The following is a 17,698-nucleotide window of genomic DNA, read 5'->3' as shown; positions in this document are numbered from 1 at the left end:
TTATTATTATTATGATTATGATTATTATTATTATTATTATTATTATTATTATTATTATTATTATTATTATTATTATTATTATTTTGCCTTACACTGCGCTTGCTGTTACTAAAAGCCCTTCTTATCTCACCATATTTTTTTACAGTCATTATTTTGGACACCTGACACTGAATGAGCTCTTCTATCTGTTTGTGTGACGTGCTCCCCGCTTACATTGCGTGAAGCTCCGTGATGTCACGAACGTCACTTCCTGGCGTCAGACAGCCAGTTGAGGCCAGTTCAGTATCGCTGTAGTATCAGTCTGTCAACACACGGCAGCCTCAGCTCTGCCCGTCTGCCGCGACAACATTTTTCTATCAAACTTAGCTCGGTTTCCTCTTCAACGACGTTTTCCTTCAGATAACAGCGACTCTCCCCTCACTATGACTCGAAGGTGATCTTCAGAGTGTCCGGGTGGTTCTGGGTGAGTGACTTCTTTTCCAGTATATTCGCGGTTTGCCTACATCGCTGTCATCATCACCCATGTGTCAGTTGCTCCCGAGCGCGGCTAAAGCTAGCTGATGCGTGTCCGGACGTCAGCCTCCTGCTTCCTGCGGTAGGGCTGGAAAACTACCCGGGGCTGCTGTCTGCACACAGTTTCGCCCAGGGATATGGGATAAAATCTGAAGCAGAACCCACAGCGGAAGGCGCACAGACGTTGTTATTAATAAGCTAGTCACTAAGTAGCAGGCTAACAATGAAGATTGGCTAACGTTAGCCGGCTAGCAAACATCCAGCGATGTCTTCTCACCTACCCAGTGGAGCTCTTCCCCGGCAGCCCCGGGACTGGAACCATGATTAACTGTCAGCAATCTGTCACCCAACGAGGACTAGTGTTGTCCTCTATGTTGTTAACATTAGCTAATGACAAATGAACCGGCGCATATCTGCAGACGGTTATGATTTACACCTCTTAATATGAAGGTGTCCGATCGCTCAGATGTGATAGAAGTTATTTGGTCTTTCGAATCTCTGTGGCTTAATAAACTTTTCTTTTGTGATCCGGTCAGTTCACAAAGATCTGAGCTAAACACTGTTGGTTGTCATTTCTTTAGTGTTTGAAGAAGCCTGACTGTATACGGTATAGACCGTTGGCCAACGCACCTCCTTTCTGACAGCTCCATTCGTCTCAACACCTGCCACACTGATCTGGTTTCCATCTAGTCAGCTTCATGAAATCATCAGTATCCTCCGACAAACTCTTATTCACCTTACACGTGTCTATGTAGATCCTCAGTCGCCCAGGTCATGGTAATACCAGGGACAATGAACCAAAGTGCAATTCATTCGTGTAAATATTGTTAAATTTGTGTCTTGGTATTCTTCTGTTTTTCTAATTATATTGTATATATAGTGTGTATACTTCACCTCTTTAATTTCTAGTTGTGTTTTCTTGCTTTTCTTTCTCTCACTTTGCTGCTGTGACGTTGCAAATTACCCCTTATGGGACTAATAAAGATATTCAATTCAGTTCCATAGAAAATCACTGCACTTTTAGGTTACTGAAGACGTTTCACCTCACATCTAAGTACTGCAACCTAAAGAGGCCACTTGGATGACAGGTGAAACATTTTCAAAAACCTAAAAAACTGAAGTGGCTTTATACTGAAGTGCCTAGGTCCACCTTACACATATTAAATAATATAAGCTATAACTTAAGTGTAAAAAAATGCAGCCGAATCAAGCTCTTACACATGTGAGGACTGTTCCTAGACAGGAAGTCTAATGGACTTATGTGACTAATCTCATAATAGTATTTAATCACAGTGCATGGTATTAAGTTCGATGATGAAAGAAACATGTTTGATAATGTCTTTGTAAGATCACAGTAATAATATATGAGTGAACAATATAGAAAATATTGAATATATTTAAGCTTTATTTAAGGGGAGTCAAAGATAATCAACAATGTCTATGACATATTTCACTCGAAAATAGTATGACACTCGGATGACTAATTTAGCTTCCACATGACTTCTCAGCATTCATAGTTTATTATATGCTGCATTACACAGTGGAATGTGTGCAACTTGCAGCCCATTCTAGCCAGCAAATGCATATAAAGAAGTAGTGAAAACATGTTGCTCCATAAAATATAAAAACTCTGTGCCAAAGTTGTTGTGATCAGACCGATCAGTTTAGAAATAACTGGACTGGCTTGCCAGTCATTGAGAGGTCTTGTCACATTGATGAGTGTCTCCTATTAGTAATTAGGATTGGTGCTGTCTTTGTCACCTAAGAAACCAAATCTTTAAAAACTGTTTCACTGTTGAATAGATTTAAGGTACAGAGTAATTGATTGCATGAATCAGTACTAGTTTACTAGAACCATCTTTTGGCTTGTATGTGCTGCAAATGTGGACTTGGACACTCTCCTATTCTTTATACTTTCCCTAATTAGTGGCTGTCATACAATGAATTAAACGAGGGTCTTATAGCTACATTGCTTTACATTTTGGATATTCAGTGCCTTTAAAGCTTTTTGAATTCTTCTACTAACTACTAACTAAGAGATACTTTACACTGACCTTCTTGCAGATTCATTTGAAATATTGTTTTGATGTAGATTTTGCCAGATAATTGACTTACCAACAGTTTGGTGAATATTCAAGCTAAACTGTACCTTTATTTAAGCATGTGTTATCCATTGAACTTAAAGTTTTTTGCATCATTAAATATTAAACTGTCAGCAAAGTATGCCTTTGTGAATATGTGGTGTATTTGGTATATTTAGTTAAACTCAATATATGAAGATTAGTTTCACTGTGTACAGTTCTTGACCCAGAGAGGCTGTCTGGGCAAAGCTTGTGACTCCATGTTGTTGAAGTGGATTTCTTTAATTGAGACTGCTGGCTGCTCTTTGTTAATTTGTGCTGTGGCGTGAATGAATACCCAGATCACAAAAGGTTTCAGTAAACAAAGGATCAGGATCTTTTTAGTTATTGTGTGTTACTGTGTTCTGTGGCCTGTCTTTTTTAATTGTGCAGCACTTTGGTTCAGCTCTTGGTGATTTTAAATGTGCTTTATCTGCATTTGACTTTGACTCAATGCAGCCAATGTCGATCAATTGAAACTGTCCCGATCGAGTTCCACTTTGTTTGTGTAGCACAAATATGAATCACACAGAGCAGCTGAGGACACATTTGTTCATTGTTTATTCACTTTTATGTTCATCTGTTAACAGAGACAGTGGCGCCAGCTTGTGCACTTCAACTTCCATGATTTCCGCAATGCAGGAGCGAGGCTTAAGAGATAATTAGTTTGTGTGGCTTTAATGACAATATGACCTTTGCATTAAGAGCAGTGATACTCTTACACATTTCTTTTATGCGGTTCCTGTAGTTATTATGAAGAAAAGTTTCCCACTCACACGCATAACCTATGCTGCCTTTGAACAATGTAATGTTTGAATGTTATACACGGACGTTTTTGTAATAATTCGACTGTGATGTTACAAAAGAAAAGGGAGTGTGAACCAGTGTGTGACTAAATGGTCTGTATGATGAATTTGTGGTCTATTAATGTTGAAAAATAGAATTTAGGAACATTTCTGAATTTATGATCATCTTAAGCTGTGTGTGCAGAACAGTCAAACATGTGAGAACTGGTGAGTCACAAAGTATATTTCACAATTTATGTAAAAGATAATCTCCAATTATGATTGACAAGTGTCTTTCAAAAGCTTTACAGTTAAAACTGTAGCTGATATCAATCTAATATGTTGATTAAAAATACCTACAGAGAAATAAATTCCTGGAATCAAGGAACAGAGAAGCTAAGCTGAACTTGCCCTTTTCACCTCTGAACTTGCTTCTTCTCTGTGAGAGACCTTGAGGTCTTGTCAAACTTGGCGCTTGGAAGTGGTTTAGTCTCAGTTTCAGAAGTGAGGCGCCAATGTTCCACTGGCCTTTGAGCCAGTGCCTCAAGACTTTTCACAGGTGAGGTTAAAGACATCAGGCTGTGATGGAAGGCCTGCCAGTGTTGATTCAGAGTGCAGATGAGAAATATCCTGACATGGTATAAGTCCTCTCAGCAGCCCTGCACTGTTTGGTGTGGGAGCCTCAGAGCAGCGTGATAGAGAAACAGATCTTTCTTGTGCTGATATAACGGTTTGCCTCCACTAAGGCAAGGACAAGCCAGCGGGCCGCATCACTGAGAGTGAGAACACTTTCAATAAAAATAGAAACAACGGTTAAAATTTGGCAGAGTAATGCAAACCCGAGAATACAGATGTCCTGTTGATTTTTAGATGTTACAGAGGATTTTTAAGGCATTGCATAGCCTGGCACCCAAAACTTGCAGCCTGAGGTCCTCTTTCAAGAGTGCCTTCACTACATCCCTTTTACAAACTGAAAAACACTGACAGTTGGTTGTGAGATGTTTTTAGGACATGTGTGGCAGATAATCAGTTTTAGATTTTATGGTGTGTCCCACACTGTTGACTGTAGTTGGCCCTTATCAGCAGCTTATCAGCAGCTGCTTGAATGAAAGCTCAGGACTGAGATCAGGATAGATGCCACCTTAAAATGATATTGATGCTCATGAAGTGTTTCGAGATCAAGTTATATTAAAGCAGTCATTTTTACATCCCTTTCACAAACCTGGTAAAAATACCAAACAGATGACTGTGCCGCAGTTGTTAGTGAGACCACTAGTCTATCTGATATTATGACTGTTTCGCAGCCTCACACTTGTTGCATTGTGAGTTCTACAGTGGTTATTTTGGAGTTCCAAAACTGATATTGTGCAGGAAGAAGCAACTGCTAAAAATCTGACTCTTTTTATCTGTGTTATGAATGAACGAAACGTATATGGCACACCTTTGCTTTGAAAATAACCTGGATAAACCTCAATCTGCTCTATTCGCTTGTCACATGATACCACAGTGACTCACACCCCTAAGATACTGCCTGTCTGGGTCACTGTTTGAGTTATATTTATTTCCATAACCCATTTCTCATTTGGAATAGTCGAGTAAATTTAGGCTAATAAGTGAAATAATAATCTATCATCTTGGTCTGCCCTCATACAAAGATGACATTTACAGCTTAATTTTGCTTGTGAAATAATGAAACTTTGAATAATTTACTTAGCTGTTACATCCGTGCAGAAATATTATTTCTCACTCAGGGTCATTTTGTACCAGTAAGCAGCTCTAAAATGAAGTAAAAATGTGTTTTAATCTCTCACACAGTGGTAAAAACAATTTTTCATAGACTGTCCAGCAGTGCCACTGTTAATCCCAGAGCATGTGGCCTGACTTAAAACTTAGCACACTTTTGATCTGTCGGATTACAGCTTTTCCCAGCCCTTTCCCACCAGTTTTTCTTCTCATAGTGTTTCCCGTGTTGAACTCTTTTGTCTTCCACTTTCTGATCTCGTCCATGTTAAAGCTTTTACCTCTACATGGATAATAGCAGCCTGTCATTTCCACAGGTGTCATGACAATACAGTGACACAAATAGTGCTTGTGTTGGTTGACAGATGTCTGGTTGTCTATCTTACACATGGTTGGTACTGGAAAAACAGCCTTGTGTTGAGAGCACTGATTCAGGTTTGTGCACAGGTAGTTTAGATGTCTCAAAACAGGTACCACATCAGATGTAGGAAAGTTTTTTTTTAAATATGTTACATATTTATGGGCAGAGAGTGGCTTCAGTTAATGGATGATGAGTGCTACCTTGGCTTGAGTCATTTGTTGTTTAACCAGAGCAGCGGAGTCACCCAGCACCAAATAGGAAGAGTAGACTGGCTGCAGATTTGATAAAGTAGCAGGTTGCACTTTGTCTAGAAAATCTGAAAACTATATATACATGCATCAGCCATAATTATACAACCACCTGCCTTATGCTGTGTAGCCAAAATAGCTCTGACACGTCGAGATATTCACTCCACAGACCGCTGAAGGTGTCCTGTGGTATCAGGCACCAAGACATTATCTGCAGATACTTTAAGGCCTGGAAGTTGTGAGGTGAGGCCTCCATGCATCAGACTTGTTTTTACAGCTCAGCCCACAGATCAGGCTTGGTGCTTATGTTTCTCTTAAGGGGCACACATACTCCTAGGATGAGAAGAAGAACACATTAAGAACTTTAGGGAGCAATAAAAATGGATCAACTAATTAGTTTTTATCTAATTAAGGGTTACATTTTGCTGTGTATTTGTTACAGCTAGCCTCCTTTGCCTGTTCAGTGTGACTACAGTCGTGAGAATTGAACTGCACCTTGGCGAACATAAAAAGCTTCAGTGGAGACAGTGGAGAGACCTTTTAGTTTGTAGAGAATACCACAGAAATACTCACATCCTATTAGGAGCAGTCTGCGGTTGTTTTAATTATGACAAGGTAACATATTAAAACACAATAAAAGCAATCAGTGATCCCTGCTCATGGTTTTAACCTTGATATTAGATTAACTGCCATGTAAAGTGGCTGTCTGTGGCCATCGTATCAGTTTCACACTGTACATAAATCAGCTTCTCAAGCTTTCTTACTGGGCCTGGCTCTCCCAGCCTACATAACTACTTCAAATCAATAATAAATAGCCACATTCACTGGGTAGAACTGTTTGGCCCTACACTTAGTCCAATTAGTATTACAATCCATTGTCACATTTACTTCCGTAATGGCAAAGTTCATTATTTTTTTAAATACAGTTGTGTACAAACTTGGTCTTCAAAGTAGACATTTTCAAATTATTTGTACTGCGCAATAGACTGCAAACCGTGGGCATGAACGTAATGAACACACATTTAACATTCAGTAGTAAGAACTATTGTCAGTTACTTTAGTGCGTCAAACTGTTATCTTTTACAGTAACATTTTTATGTTATATGTGCTGGTTCAGACCCTTGATATAATAAATATACCATATATTGCAGGGTCTCGTTACTTCAGGACATCTAGTTTAAATAGCATAAATCCTGTATGACTTTCATTTCCTAAGAAACGTGCTCACCAAATAACATTACTTTAGCATATAGAGTAGCATAAGCAACTGATGAACTGTTGTCATAGAAGTCATGTATATAGTCTTCTGCTGCTATTGTTCTTTCGCCTAAACTCAGCATATTCTTTGACATAGTTGTATTTAAAATGTTGAGACAAATTGGCCCCGTTTCTCTTTAGAACAACAAATTTGTTCTTGCAGTATTTGTTTACTGTGTAGTCCTGTTTAGTGTTGTGTTTCCTGAAGCCACAGTGGGCCCGTAAGACTGAGTAGGGCTGCTAGATTAAGGCAAAAATCATTGTGACAGTTGGTTTGGTCAGTGATTAGATCCTAATTATTTTACACGGTTACTCATTGACTTTAGAAACATTGTGCATTTATTCATCTTTAGGGAATTCATGTTCCCTGGTAGTAAGTGAACAACCAACCCTGATTTGCATTTGGGCTTTTAGGTGGAGGAAAAAATCTTTTTATATGAGTTGCACATCTGCTCTGATGGTTCTTTTTTTTTTTTTTTTACATGAAGAACAGCTTCCCACTAATGATGACACTAGAAGCAGCAGTGCCCTTGTTGATTTGCTACATCTGCTACAAATAATGATGTTTATAATTTTACAAGTTAAGTGGGTTTTCAGAGAATTAGCTCTGCTGTGGATGCTACTAAACTAATATTTGATCAGTGAAAGAGCTTTCAGACATTTGATTTAGTTACAACCTGAGAAATGAAGTTAAACTAGTGATGCTGCAACCCAACACTGTATTCTCACTGGTGGTGGCCTCTCAAAGCTGACTGAGAAAGAATTTTTAGTTACACAGCAGAGGAAGGGTAGGTGGTCAAAGATTTGTTAGTAAGCCCGGTGGTCACATTGATAAACAACAAGACTAGCTCATGATGAGGAACAAAGCTTGGCTATAATACCCCATGAGTAGGAAGGGAAGTGATAAAGAAAGCACATTGAGTGCAGAGTATGATGGCAACAAAACACTTTTTCCTCCAAATGCTTCCATGAATTATAGACTTATGTCATTAGGTCATGGCTCATTGTTCACATTTTCCTTTTTGTCTGTGTGTTGAAGAACAAGACAGAAAGGGAAAGGATAAAACGTCTAGCCTTAGTTATCTTGGAGCTATTTGTATGTAAATCTTTGTTTTGCTTATGTTCAGGTTTTGTAGTTACAATCTATATAAAACATCTAAGCACTAAAGATAAAATGTGATATTTTAAAGTTGTTCACCATGCTAAAACAATTAAAACAGCAAAGTTGATTAGTCAAGACGTGTTGAGTAATGGTTTATTTGGTGGCTTTATTGATTTATTGCTCATTGTAGGTTGAAAGCAGTTCACAGCACTGTCAAATAAAATACTAATTTATAGCATCTGTTGATAATCATCTCTTAATGTATCTGCCATTAGGCTGTGCAAGAGCCATACTCGATCAGCTGTTCATGTTTATGCCTTTTGTTGTGGTTTGATATACAAATATTCAGTGGATTTTTTTTGACATCTTACTGTTTCTGTCCAGGAACACTGATGATTGTCATGTTTAGTCTTGTTTGAAAAAAGATCAACAGCTGCCTCATGTTTTATTTTTTTCCCCAAGCCGCATTGCTTATTAATACAATAGCAGACTAATCAAATGAGAGACAACAATGTGGCTTTAGGCTGGGCTCGAGAAACCTATAAATATCTCTGAAGTCATGCTGACTCCTGGAGGCCCCAAACAGGGTCCTCGATGTTCTAGCAAGAAAACTGATTTCATCTGTCAGCCCCGTATTCAGAACCAGAGGGATGTCTTATCTGCTGTTGCACTTAAGTTTTTTTTGTGGCTGTTTCTGATGGGGACGCTAGATGCTAGATTTTTTTAGGAATCCTCTGAATGCATCCTCCCCTTATAGGAGACTACCATCTCTTTTTTAATCTAATTTCATTTGCATATTAAACAGGTTTTTGAAATGCTCTGTCTCGCCTTTTCTTGCTCTAGTGTGGTTATTTTCTCTCCTTATCACCCAAGATCAGGTGACACTCTCCCTACCACTCTAGTCCAAGTTGACTTGACACACAGCAGTTTCAAAATTGGATGCTCAGTTTGGGGACCGTAATCGGCAGGTTGGGCACAGCGGCAGGTGGAAGTTTGCGCTTCACAGCAGGCAGCTTTGGACAGACTTTGCGAGGGTTGCTGCAGGCTTCAGTTCTGGAGCTGTGGCAGGTTGTGGTCACAAAGTGTCTTCCCAGCTAACCTTATTAGCATGTCATAGCCCATAGACTAGTGCAAAGCCAAAATGTTTCAGCTGAAGTGAGACATAAATACACTGTTCTGACAGTAACTGTTCTGATCATGGGTCACATTGACCCAACAACGTCTCGTACTGAACCAGACATCTTGTGCTGAAAGATCTGGGATGAATGTTTTAGGGCTGGACCCGAAGATCCGAATATTCAGTCATTAGAGTGGTATCCGAATTTTTGATTTCTCGGTACGTAAAAAATGATATCATTGGTCTTTCAGTCTGGAAAAAGTCTGAAGCACAGTTTCAGTTTCTCGTTGAATCTACTTAACAGAGGATTCCAGCTGAGTGCTTGCTACTGTGCAACAAACATGTTCTCTAAAAACTGTAGATAATTGAACACTTTGGCATGTGCTTTGTATTTTTCAATGCACTTTAACTGTTAGTGTTTTTCCCTGCAGATTATATGTTAATGTTTTGTCAAATGTCTCTCCCAGTTAAACTTTTTAAAAAAATGTTTTGCTTTGTTTTCCCCTTTAGGGTTCCAGGTTGGTGTGGTGAGAGCAAGCTAACTGTGGGGAGGAGGACCGCCTGGGGCATCGTGTCCCTGGCTCTCAAGGTAGGAATTTACCAAACAGCAAGAAACTTTAACCTGTTAGATGAGTGACTGAAACTTATTGACTGAATTAAACATATTGTTGAAATGTGGTTGTAGAATAGCTTCAATGCAAACCAGCAAGACAACCATGAAACTGCCTAGAAAAATCTACACCGTAAAATAAAAATGTGCAAATGTGTATGTTTACAGTTGTGTGTATGTATGTGTATATGTATATATGTATGTATGTATGTATATTGGAATTGTTTTTTATTTAGAATAATTTTTTTGTTTTGTTTTTTTATCAGTCCGATGGCAAGTTTTTTACATCGAGATTTCAGTCATGATGTGCTCCAACTAGTGTATGTTCTGTTTGACAATAGAGTGACTATTCTATTCTTCTATTCTATGCTAAGCTGCCTAGAAGCTTATTCAATTTCTAGTTTGCTGCTTTGGGCTCCCGCTGAGCTTGAGCTAAATATGTCTTTTCCCATGAACGCTCACCAACATTGTAGTTACCTTCTAATTTTGTGGTATTCTATGTAGCCACAAAATCCACAAATATCCAAATTCAAATCACAAGACAACCAAGATATAAATTCCCAGTTTTACTGCCATGTTCCAGGCACTGTTTGGAAAAAAGCATTTATTTAATTATTTAAAAATCTTTCTGTGTAAATATCTCATGTTACAACATGAACACCTGCGGCTTATAGACAAGTGCAGCCTATATATGTACAGAGTTTTTTTTTCTTTTTACATTTAGTGGGTGCGGCTTATATTCAGGTGCGCTCAATAGTCCGGAAATTACGGTACTAACTACAGTCTGTGACATAATGTCAGCAGCATTTGGAACGTTATTGTGGTTATTTGCTGATATCGATTGACTTGTTTTATGTTACCTAATGTATTACTTTATACCACTGAAACATTGCACTGTCTGATGACATAGAGGGGGGCAGGCATGTATGTGTGTGTGTGTAACGAGGCACACCCACACATTTTTTCAAAAGCATTTTTTGACAAATATATAACTGAGCATTATATTTAGCTGCCTCTCCCATGAGTTGGACTCCACCTCCACCATCTTGGACTGCAGCTGGTAATGGTAGTTGACTATCTTATCAAGCTGGGACTTTATGACGTCCTTATCCTGCTCTGAAGCCTTGGTGAGCTTGACATAGCTCTTCATGAACCAGTTCTCCACCTGCGGCAGGCTCTACTTGGAATACCCTTTTAGTTCACAGCAGGCGTCTTGGAGAGCAGAACAAGGAATTCAAGACGGTGGAGTTAGTGTGTCCGTGGGTCAATCAAATAACTTTGAGGACTGCCACGAAAGCGACCCAGTCTACAAGTAGAGAGTGATGAGAACAAAGTCCTGGCTGTTATTCACTGTCATATCTCAGAACAGAAGGGGACATTGCCACCAAGTTTCGTATTTGGTCAGATACTGATTTGGTGACACTAATCTTAAAATGGTGGTTTCTGTTTAGATTTTCTGTGCTGCCAGGGTAAGATGTGTGCAAAGCATCTATGTTTTAGAATTTGTAGCTTTGTACAGCAACATTCACGTTTGAAGCTTTGTGTACTGAATCAGCTTTTCTGCTGAGCTTGTGAACACAAGGAATTTCGTTTTCTGTCTCCCTAACTTCACACACTTCAGGGTTTTTACTACCTATAATATATGAGTCTGGGTAGAAATGGATGCAAATTTGACTGGTAGGTGGAAGGATGAAACTGCGATTCAGTAACTTTAGTTGTTTCTGCTATCTAGAAGAGCATCAAGCGATCAGTTCTTTCTTTTGCTGTCATCTGAATGTGCACTATGATCACATGGTTTGTAAACATGTCTATACACAGTTAATACACTGAGATTTTGTGACTGTTCCCCATCAAATAACCTGACTGAAAATATAACTAGACCTGAGTTAACGTGTAATATATTGGAACTTGAGCCATAAACAGGGTCAATGTGTCTGTCTCTCAGCCACAAAGTTTTAACTTTGCTCCATTGTCTGTGTGGAGCCTGTAATAACAGGTTTCAACCCCCTGTCAACTGGACAGACTATGTAACAGTCTTTAATTCAGTAACCACATGAGTGTGATACTTTGAAATAGTTTCTGGTTGCTGTTTCCATTGGTGTGCTATCTCCGAGTCATCATTCCAGGGCAGAAATCTTGTGATTTTGTCCATGATACACTGGTGTCGGCATTTCCAGTCATAGCAGAAATTCCCCCACTGCTTAGCGCTGGCCAGGGGGGCTGCCATTGTAAAATACTAGGAAGGGCTTGGTCCTAAGCAAAATATCCCGCAGTATGCCAGAGAAAAAGTCCACCCGAGTGCAGCGGGCAGATAAGATCCGAATGTGGGGGGCGGCAATACAGGGACATTTTCTTTGTAAAGCGGTTGGGGCAGTAACAGGGTAGCTGAGGGTGGTCACCATGCCCTGACACCATGACAGCACTGTGTGTTTGTGTACTGTTTTTATGTTTTTATGCTGTTCCATATTTATGTATTTTGAAATGGGTTTTTTTTGGAGTTATCTCAGCTTTGACTCCCACCAATCTACCAATGCTGACCTGGAAAAGGAACAGCACTGTAACAGAATTCTGTCAGTGTCAAATTGGAGTGTAATTAGACAAAAGTCACAACAAAATGTACAACTGTAGGGTTGTGTGTGGGAGCATGCCAAGCTGTGCTGTTACAAATCACTTCCAGAGTCTGGTTTTGTTCAGCCTCCCTCTGGATTGAAGCAAATTCAGAAAACACAGAAGCGTAACTGATTTATTAATTGACTGCCATCTCTTGACATTGGCGCCAGTAGCCTAACTAATTCTGTCGAAATACTTCCTGAGAGTTTGATTCTTTGTACACATTAATTTTCATTTAACTTAACGCAGTGCATAAGCAATTAAATAATAATAATAACAATAATGATGATAATAATGACAACAGTTATTATTATTATTATTATTATTATTATTATTATTATTATTATTATTATTATTATTATTATTATTATTATTATTATTATTATTATTATTATTATATAGAGCTTTTCAAGATGCTTAGACATAGCAACGAAACAATCGAGACAGATTGTCTGCAGCCTAACTAGTATTTCAAGTGGCCTGTTTGTCTTGACACAGATGCCCCTCTCTGTCAATATCAAGGCTGAATTCACATACACATTCAAAGTCATAGTGTGGCTTCCCTGGCAGCTGGCTAGTCCTCTGGGACAACTGAGAGGGGGAAGGAGAGATGAGCTTGATATTGGATAACACAAATCTGATGACTTAGTCGATCTGTGTGTTAGGTATGTTGACACTCTTAAGAGATAATCTCAGGTGTTCTGAGGTCAAGCACCTGTTGAGGAATTGCTGTGCATTCTTGTAGTTGGAGCCTCATGTGCTCTGAAGAACATCTGAGTGCTGTTAGCTTTCCTGTACTTTGTATTAATAGACAGTAGTACCGCTTATTAGCTCTTTTCCCACATACTGTAAAAGAGTTCACACCGATTTGAAATAGATTGTACCAGCTTCAGGAAAAAACAGAATGGTCCTGCTCACTATCTTCCTTATTGGATATTCTGCAGAGTATGTGCTTGTCTCATAGTCTGAATAGTTCCTGTATATGGTAGAAATTGTTAAATTGTTATCGTCATAAAAATAGGCAAAACTGAAAAAACTTTCTCATCTCAAGACCATTGTTGCTCATTCTGCATCTCCAAGTACGAGTGGGTCCGCTAGGGATAGTTATTTAAATTTTGTCAGTTGCACAAGTTTGTACGAGTCGGTATGGACTGTTGCGGATGTCTGCATGCTGCCTGGAATTTGTGTCCACACAGCCACTACACTACAACAGCATTAGTGTGCTTGCATGGAATATGTAGACGCTGATCTACTGCACAAGTAGTATAATTTTGAACAACTATGTATCCCTGATTTTTACAGCTGTCTGTTTGCCCATTCACAAGGCGGTATAATCCCACTTTAATGCTTTGAGAGTGATTAGTAAGATTGTAGCTGTCTCCAATATCTAATAGTAAATATATCTGTTGACCAATATTCACTGCTTAAAGTTGTGAAGTCTTTTTCCACAGCCTTCACCCGGACATTTTGTCTGTTGTGTTTGCAGTAACTAAGGAAGGGGCTTGGCAAACTGTTCCGCAGCATGGAGAAGGAAGACCTGAAGGTCCTCAACAAGGGGGAGGAGGAGGAGATGGTATGACTCTTTTCATATTCCATCACTACCAGTGTGAGAATAATTGCATTTTGACTCAACAGACCGTACTCTTCTCTCATCCCTAAGGAGCTGCAGGGCTACCGTCTGTGTCGTTGGCGACTGGCCCTGGTGGGCCTCGGGGTACTATGTACAGGGGGCTTCCTCCTCCTGCTGCTCTATTGGATGCCAGAATGGTGCGTCAAGTCCACCTGCACCCGTACCACAGCCCGTGATGCTGAAGTGGTGTTGCTGCGCTCTACGGTAGGTGGCCAGTACAGCTGCATTGCTTCACTGATCAGTTCATCAACAGAAAATGTGCTGACAACTACTTGCCAAATAGTCAGTTACTCAATTCAGGCACTTTCTTATTTTGTCATAAATTACTTTGAATAGAATGCCGTTTGATTTAGACAAAATAAGCTAATGCAGGACATCCCTGAAGAATTGTAAACAGCATTTTTTGCTCAATTAATCAAGAAAATAATTGCCAAATTAATCCATAATCACAAAAGGTGTTGTTGTGTCCAATCACATATTGAGGTATTGGAAGTCCAGAAAAGTAACTGCATGGCAAAGTAGTGATTATTTATGTATCTCACTGGCAGGCCTTTAGAAAAATCACACAGTCAATATAGTACTGTATCGGATGTTTACCAAGCGTAATGTAATGTTACTTTTCCATTTCAATCAAATGAAATGAAGCAGTTGTGATTTGACACAGGTGCTTCCAAATGTGCCATAATGAAAATTATCCCAGCATTTTTTTTTAAACCAAGAAAGTCAAGCTCACAGGATATATGCAGAATACCTAAACCTGAAGTCTGTGTTCTTCCAGAGCTGCGCATGAACACAACTGAAGTACTGTAGTAGTACAATGACGTGCATTAGTCGTCCATAGCACACACTGGACTCACTTACCTGGGTCAAATTACAGTACAGGCATAAGCCAGGAATTCAGATTTCAGAAGATAAAGTTTTAGTGCTGAGGGCCAATATATGCAATCAGAAAAATACACTGTAGCCTGACAACAGCCTGCGCAAAAATCCAAGAAGAGTCTGAAAACATGTGATAGCAGGGAGATTTTTGCTTTCTCTCTGCCAAGATCAAGATAAACTCAAAGTATTCACTCCCTTTTTTGTTCTGCCTCAGTAGACCATCAAAAACCACATTATACTTTCATCAGCCAATCCATCATGGTTAAGTGTCCTTCACTGATCTATGATATTAGTAACCTACTGTAGATTAGAATTCAGTACTGAGTGAATGCAGCTCACTGCAGGTATTAATTAGTCAGTATCACATCTCTTCAAGAACTTCACAGCTTATTTTCTCATTAAGCACACAGAACTGCTGTCACAACAATAAAATGTTATGCAACATTCGAATTTCTAGCTTTTTTCCATCATTTAGAACACAGCAGACTGACTGTCTCTTTACAACTCTTTCCAACAATAAAACACACACGGGATCTATCAGAAAGATAGATAATAAGCAGCTGATGTGAAATTCCCCTCAAGCATTAAACTTCATTAGTTATGGACAGGGTTATGTCCTTACTGAATGACGGTTCTTAAAAGTTCCGTGGATTAACTTTGTTCTCATGTGTTGTTGACCAGGATGAGTTCCGGCGCTGGTTCCTGGCCAGAGTGCGAGTGATGCTGGCCCCGGGGAGCAACCCCTTCCACAGCCTGGAGACCCAGACCACCTCCCCCTCCTCCCCTTCCTCTCCCTCCTGCCCCTTCTCCTCCCCTGCCTCCCCCCCTCTGGCCAACGGACACACCCCTCACCCCTCCGATGGCAGCCCCGCTCAGGAGCTCATCAGTAGATTTGCCGACTACCAGCCCACACAGGTAGGCACAACGTGCCCACACAGGTAGGCACAACGTGTCCCCAAGATCCTGTACAAAATATTGTTTTTATGAACGCACCAATGATAGACCACCTATCAGCTGATAGAAAGGTTGCCATGTTTTAATCATGTGTATTTATACTCCCTATTTATAATAGATATTCAAGTACTCAATTTAAAGTAAATGCAGTTGGATTTTTGTATCTTGGACTTTATCAGACTGCTTCTGCTGTTTGTTTTGTTTATGATTTCAAGTGTATGTACAAGAATACAGTAAATCTGTCAAAGAGTGTTTTAAGACAACTTTGTGTCTTACTTTTGTCCATCTTCTCTTCTGTTCTCCTCAGATTCGCTATTTTACTTTCCATAGCACAAAGTATTATTGGAACGATGAGGTGCAGAACTTTGAGGTTTTAACGTAAGCATTCTCTAAATACATTTTATAAATTTTATGTTTTTTTTTTTCACAAGTTTGCAAACTGTATTTGCTGCACAAAATTCCCCAGTATGCATATTTGGCTAAGGATAACGCACAGCAATATTGATCGCTAAATCTATAAACACAGTTTAACTCATAAAGAGCCATTCAATAAAATGAACAAAACAAGTTAAATATTAGACTAACATCACTGGTTTTGTTACGGGTAATTAAAAGTGTCCATTTTGTGTCCTCCTTCTACTTATATTACCTTTATAGCGGCCTGGAGGATCTGCAGGTCAGCTGCTCCACTCTCCACTCGGAGCACAGCACAGGCCTGACCAGGAATCAGCAGGAGTACAGGTGACATGGATACATCACACAAGTGTATATGCCATTTAAGGAGAAAAGAATTCGGCCTGTTGGAAACCTTTTTCTATTGTTTGAGTTGTTTGCACGGTAACTGCAAATTATAATCCCCTTGCTTACGAGGGGTGTCGCTGTGCACAACATTAATGGTTTAGTATGCACCTCACTTTTGGGTTCAAGGTTTGATGGACTAGCAAATTGTATAATTCTTATTATTACAGTTAAGACATTCAAATGCTGGCATATTTTCAACACGAATAAATAGCAAGAATAAATAGCAGAAATTTATAGAGTAATGCTGCTTTGTAAGACTCTGACCTTTATAAAATAAAAAATTACAATCATTCTTTATTCCTGAAATGTTTGCTCTCCTTTCCCATATTTCTTATCCATCTCCACTGCTAATTAAGGCAAAATGTTAAACAAATAACTTTAAAATAGCAGTTCATACTCTATTTATACTTTGCTGATTAAAAGCCCTTCAACTAAAGAGGAGAAACTAATCATCTGACAGTTTGGGTCAAAATGGAAACCTACATGTCCATTCTGTTATAATGTTGTGTGATTTACCATGGGTGCGTTAGTGTGTGACTGGGTGTGTCTAAATGTGACGGTCTGGTACACGACACTAAACACAATGTCTCTCTCACCTCTTGTCAGGAGACTGTTCTTCGGAGTGAATGAAATTGCAGTGAAAGTGCCTTCTGTTTTCAAGCTGCTTATCAAAGAGGTAGAGCCCACTCCGCATTAACATATGCAATATTTTCCTTAACTTAGAGTTTCAGTTTTCCATGAATGAAAGACTGTCAACTTCTGTGCTCATCTCATTGTAGTTGCATCGATATTTCAATACACTCTTACATCAAATATTAATAATGTGATTTGGTGTGCGGCACACAGAATTTATAGACAGCAGACTTCTTCTTCAGTTGTCAGAATGTAAATCTTCATGAGCTACTAACTTGTAATAGCTTTGAAAGAAGTACTGATTTTTACATTAAGGATAAAAACATTATATTTTGTGT

At 39.2% G+C, this 17,698-nt stretch overlaps 1 protein-coding gene across 2 annotated transcripts in view; it reads left to right on the top strand.

Moving 5' to 3' along the window:
* The first annotated feature begins 278 nt into the window (after positions 1-278).
* Positions 279-17,698, top strand: part of atp13a3 (ATPase 13A3) — a 37,901-nt gene continuing 20,481 nt past the window's right edge. For both annotated transcript variants that reach the window (XM_023263263.3, XM_023263262.3), the window contains exons 1-8: positions 279-463; positions 9,754-9,832; positions 13,950-14,036; positions 14,124-14,297; positions 15,654-15,887; positions 16,234-16,304; positions 16,584-16,667; positions 17,334-17,403. In XM_023263263.3, coding sequence (XP_023119031.2) covers positions 13,986-14,036; positions 14,124-14,297; positions 15,654-15,887; positions 16,234-16,304; positions 16,584-16,667; positions 17,334-17,403 — 684 coding nt within the window. In that variant the 5' untranslated portion in view covers positions 279-463; positions 9,754-9,832; positions 13,950-13,985. The remainder of the gene's footprint in view (positions 464-9,753; positions 9,833-13,949; positions 14,037-14,123; positions 14,298-15,653; positions 15,888-16,233; positions 16,305-16,583; positions 16,668-17,333; positions 17,404-17,698) is intronic.

Source organism: Amphiprion ocellaris, chromosome 2 (genome assembly GCF_022539595.1).
Source record: "Amphiprion ocellaris isolate individual 3 ecotype Okinawa chromosome 2, ASM2253959v1, whole genome shotgun sequence".
Lineage (NCBI taxonomy): Eukaryota > Metazoa > Chordata > Actinopteri > Pomacentridae > Amphiprion > Amphiprion ocellaris.
Note: the sequence above shows the minus strand (reverse complement) of the source record. Positions and strands in the feature narration are given on the sequence as shown.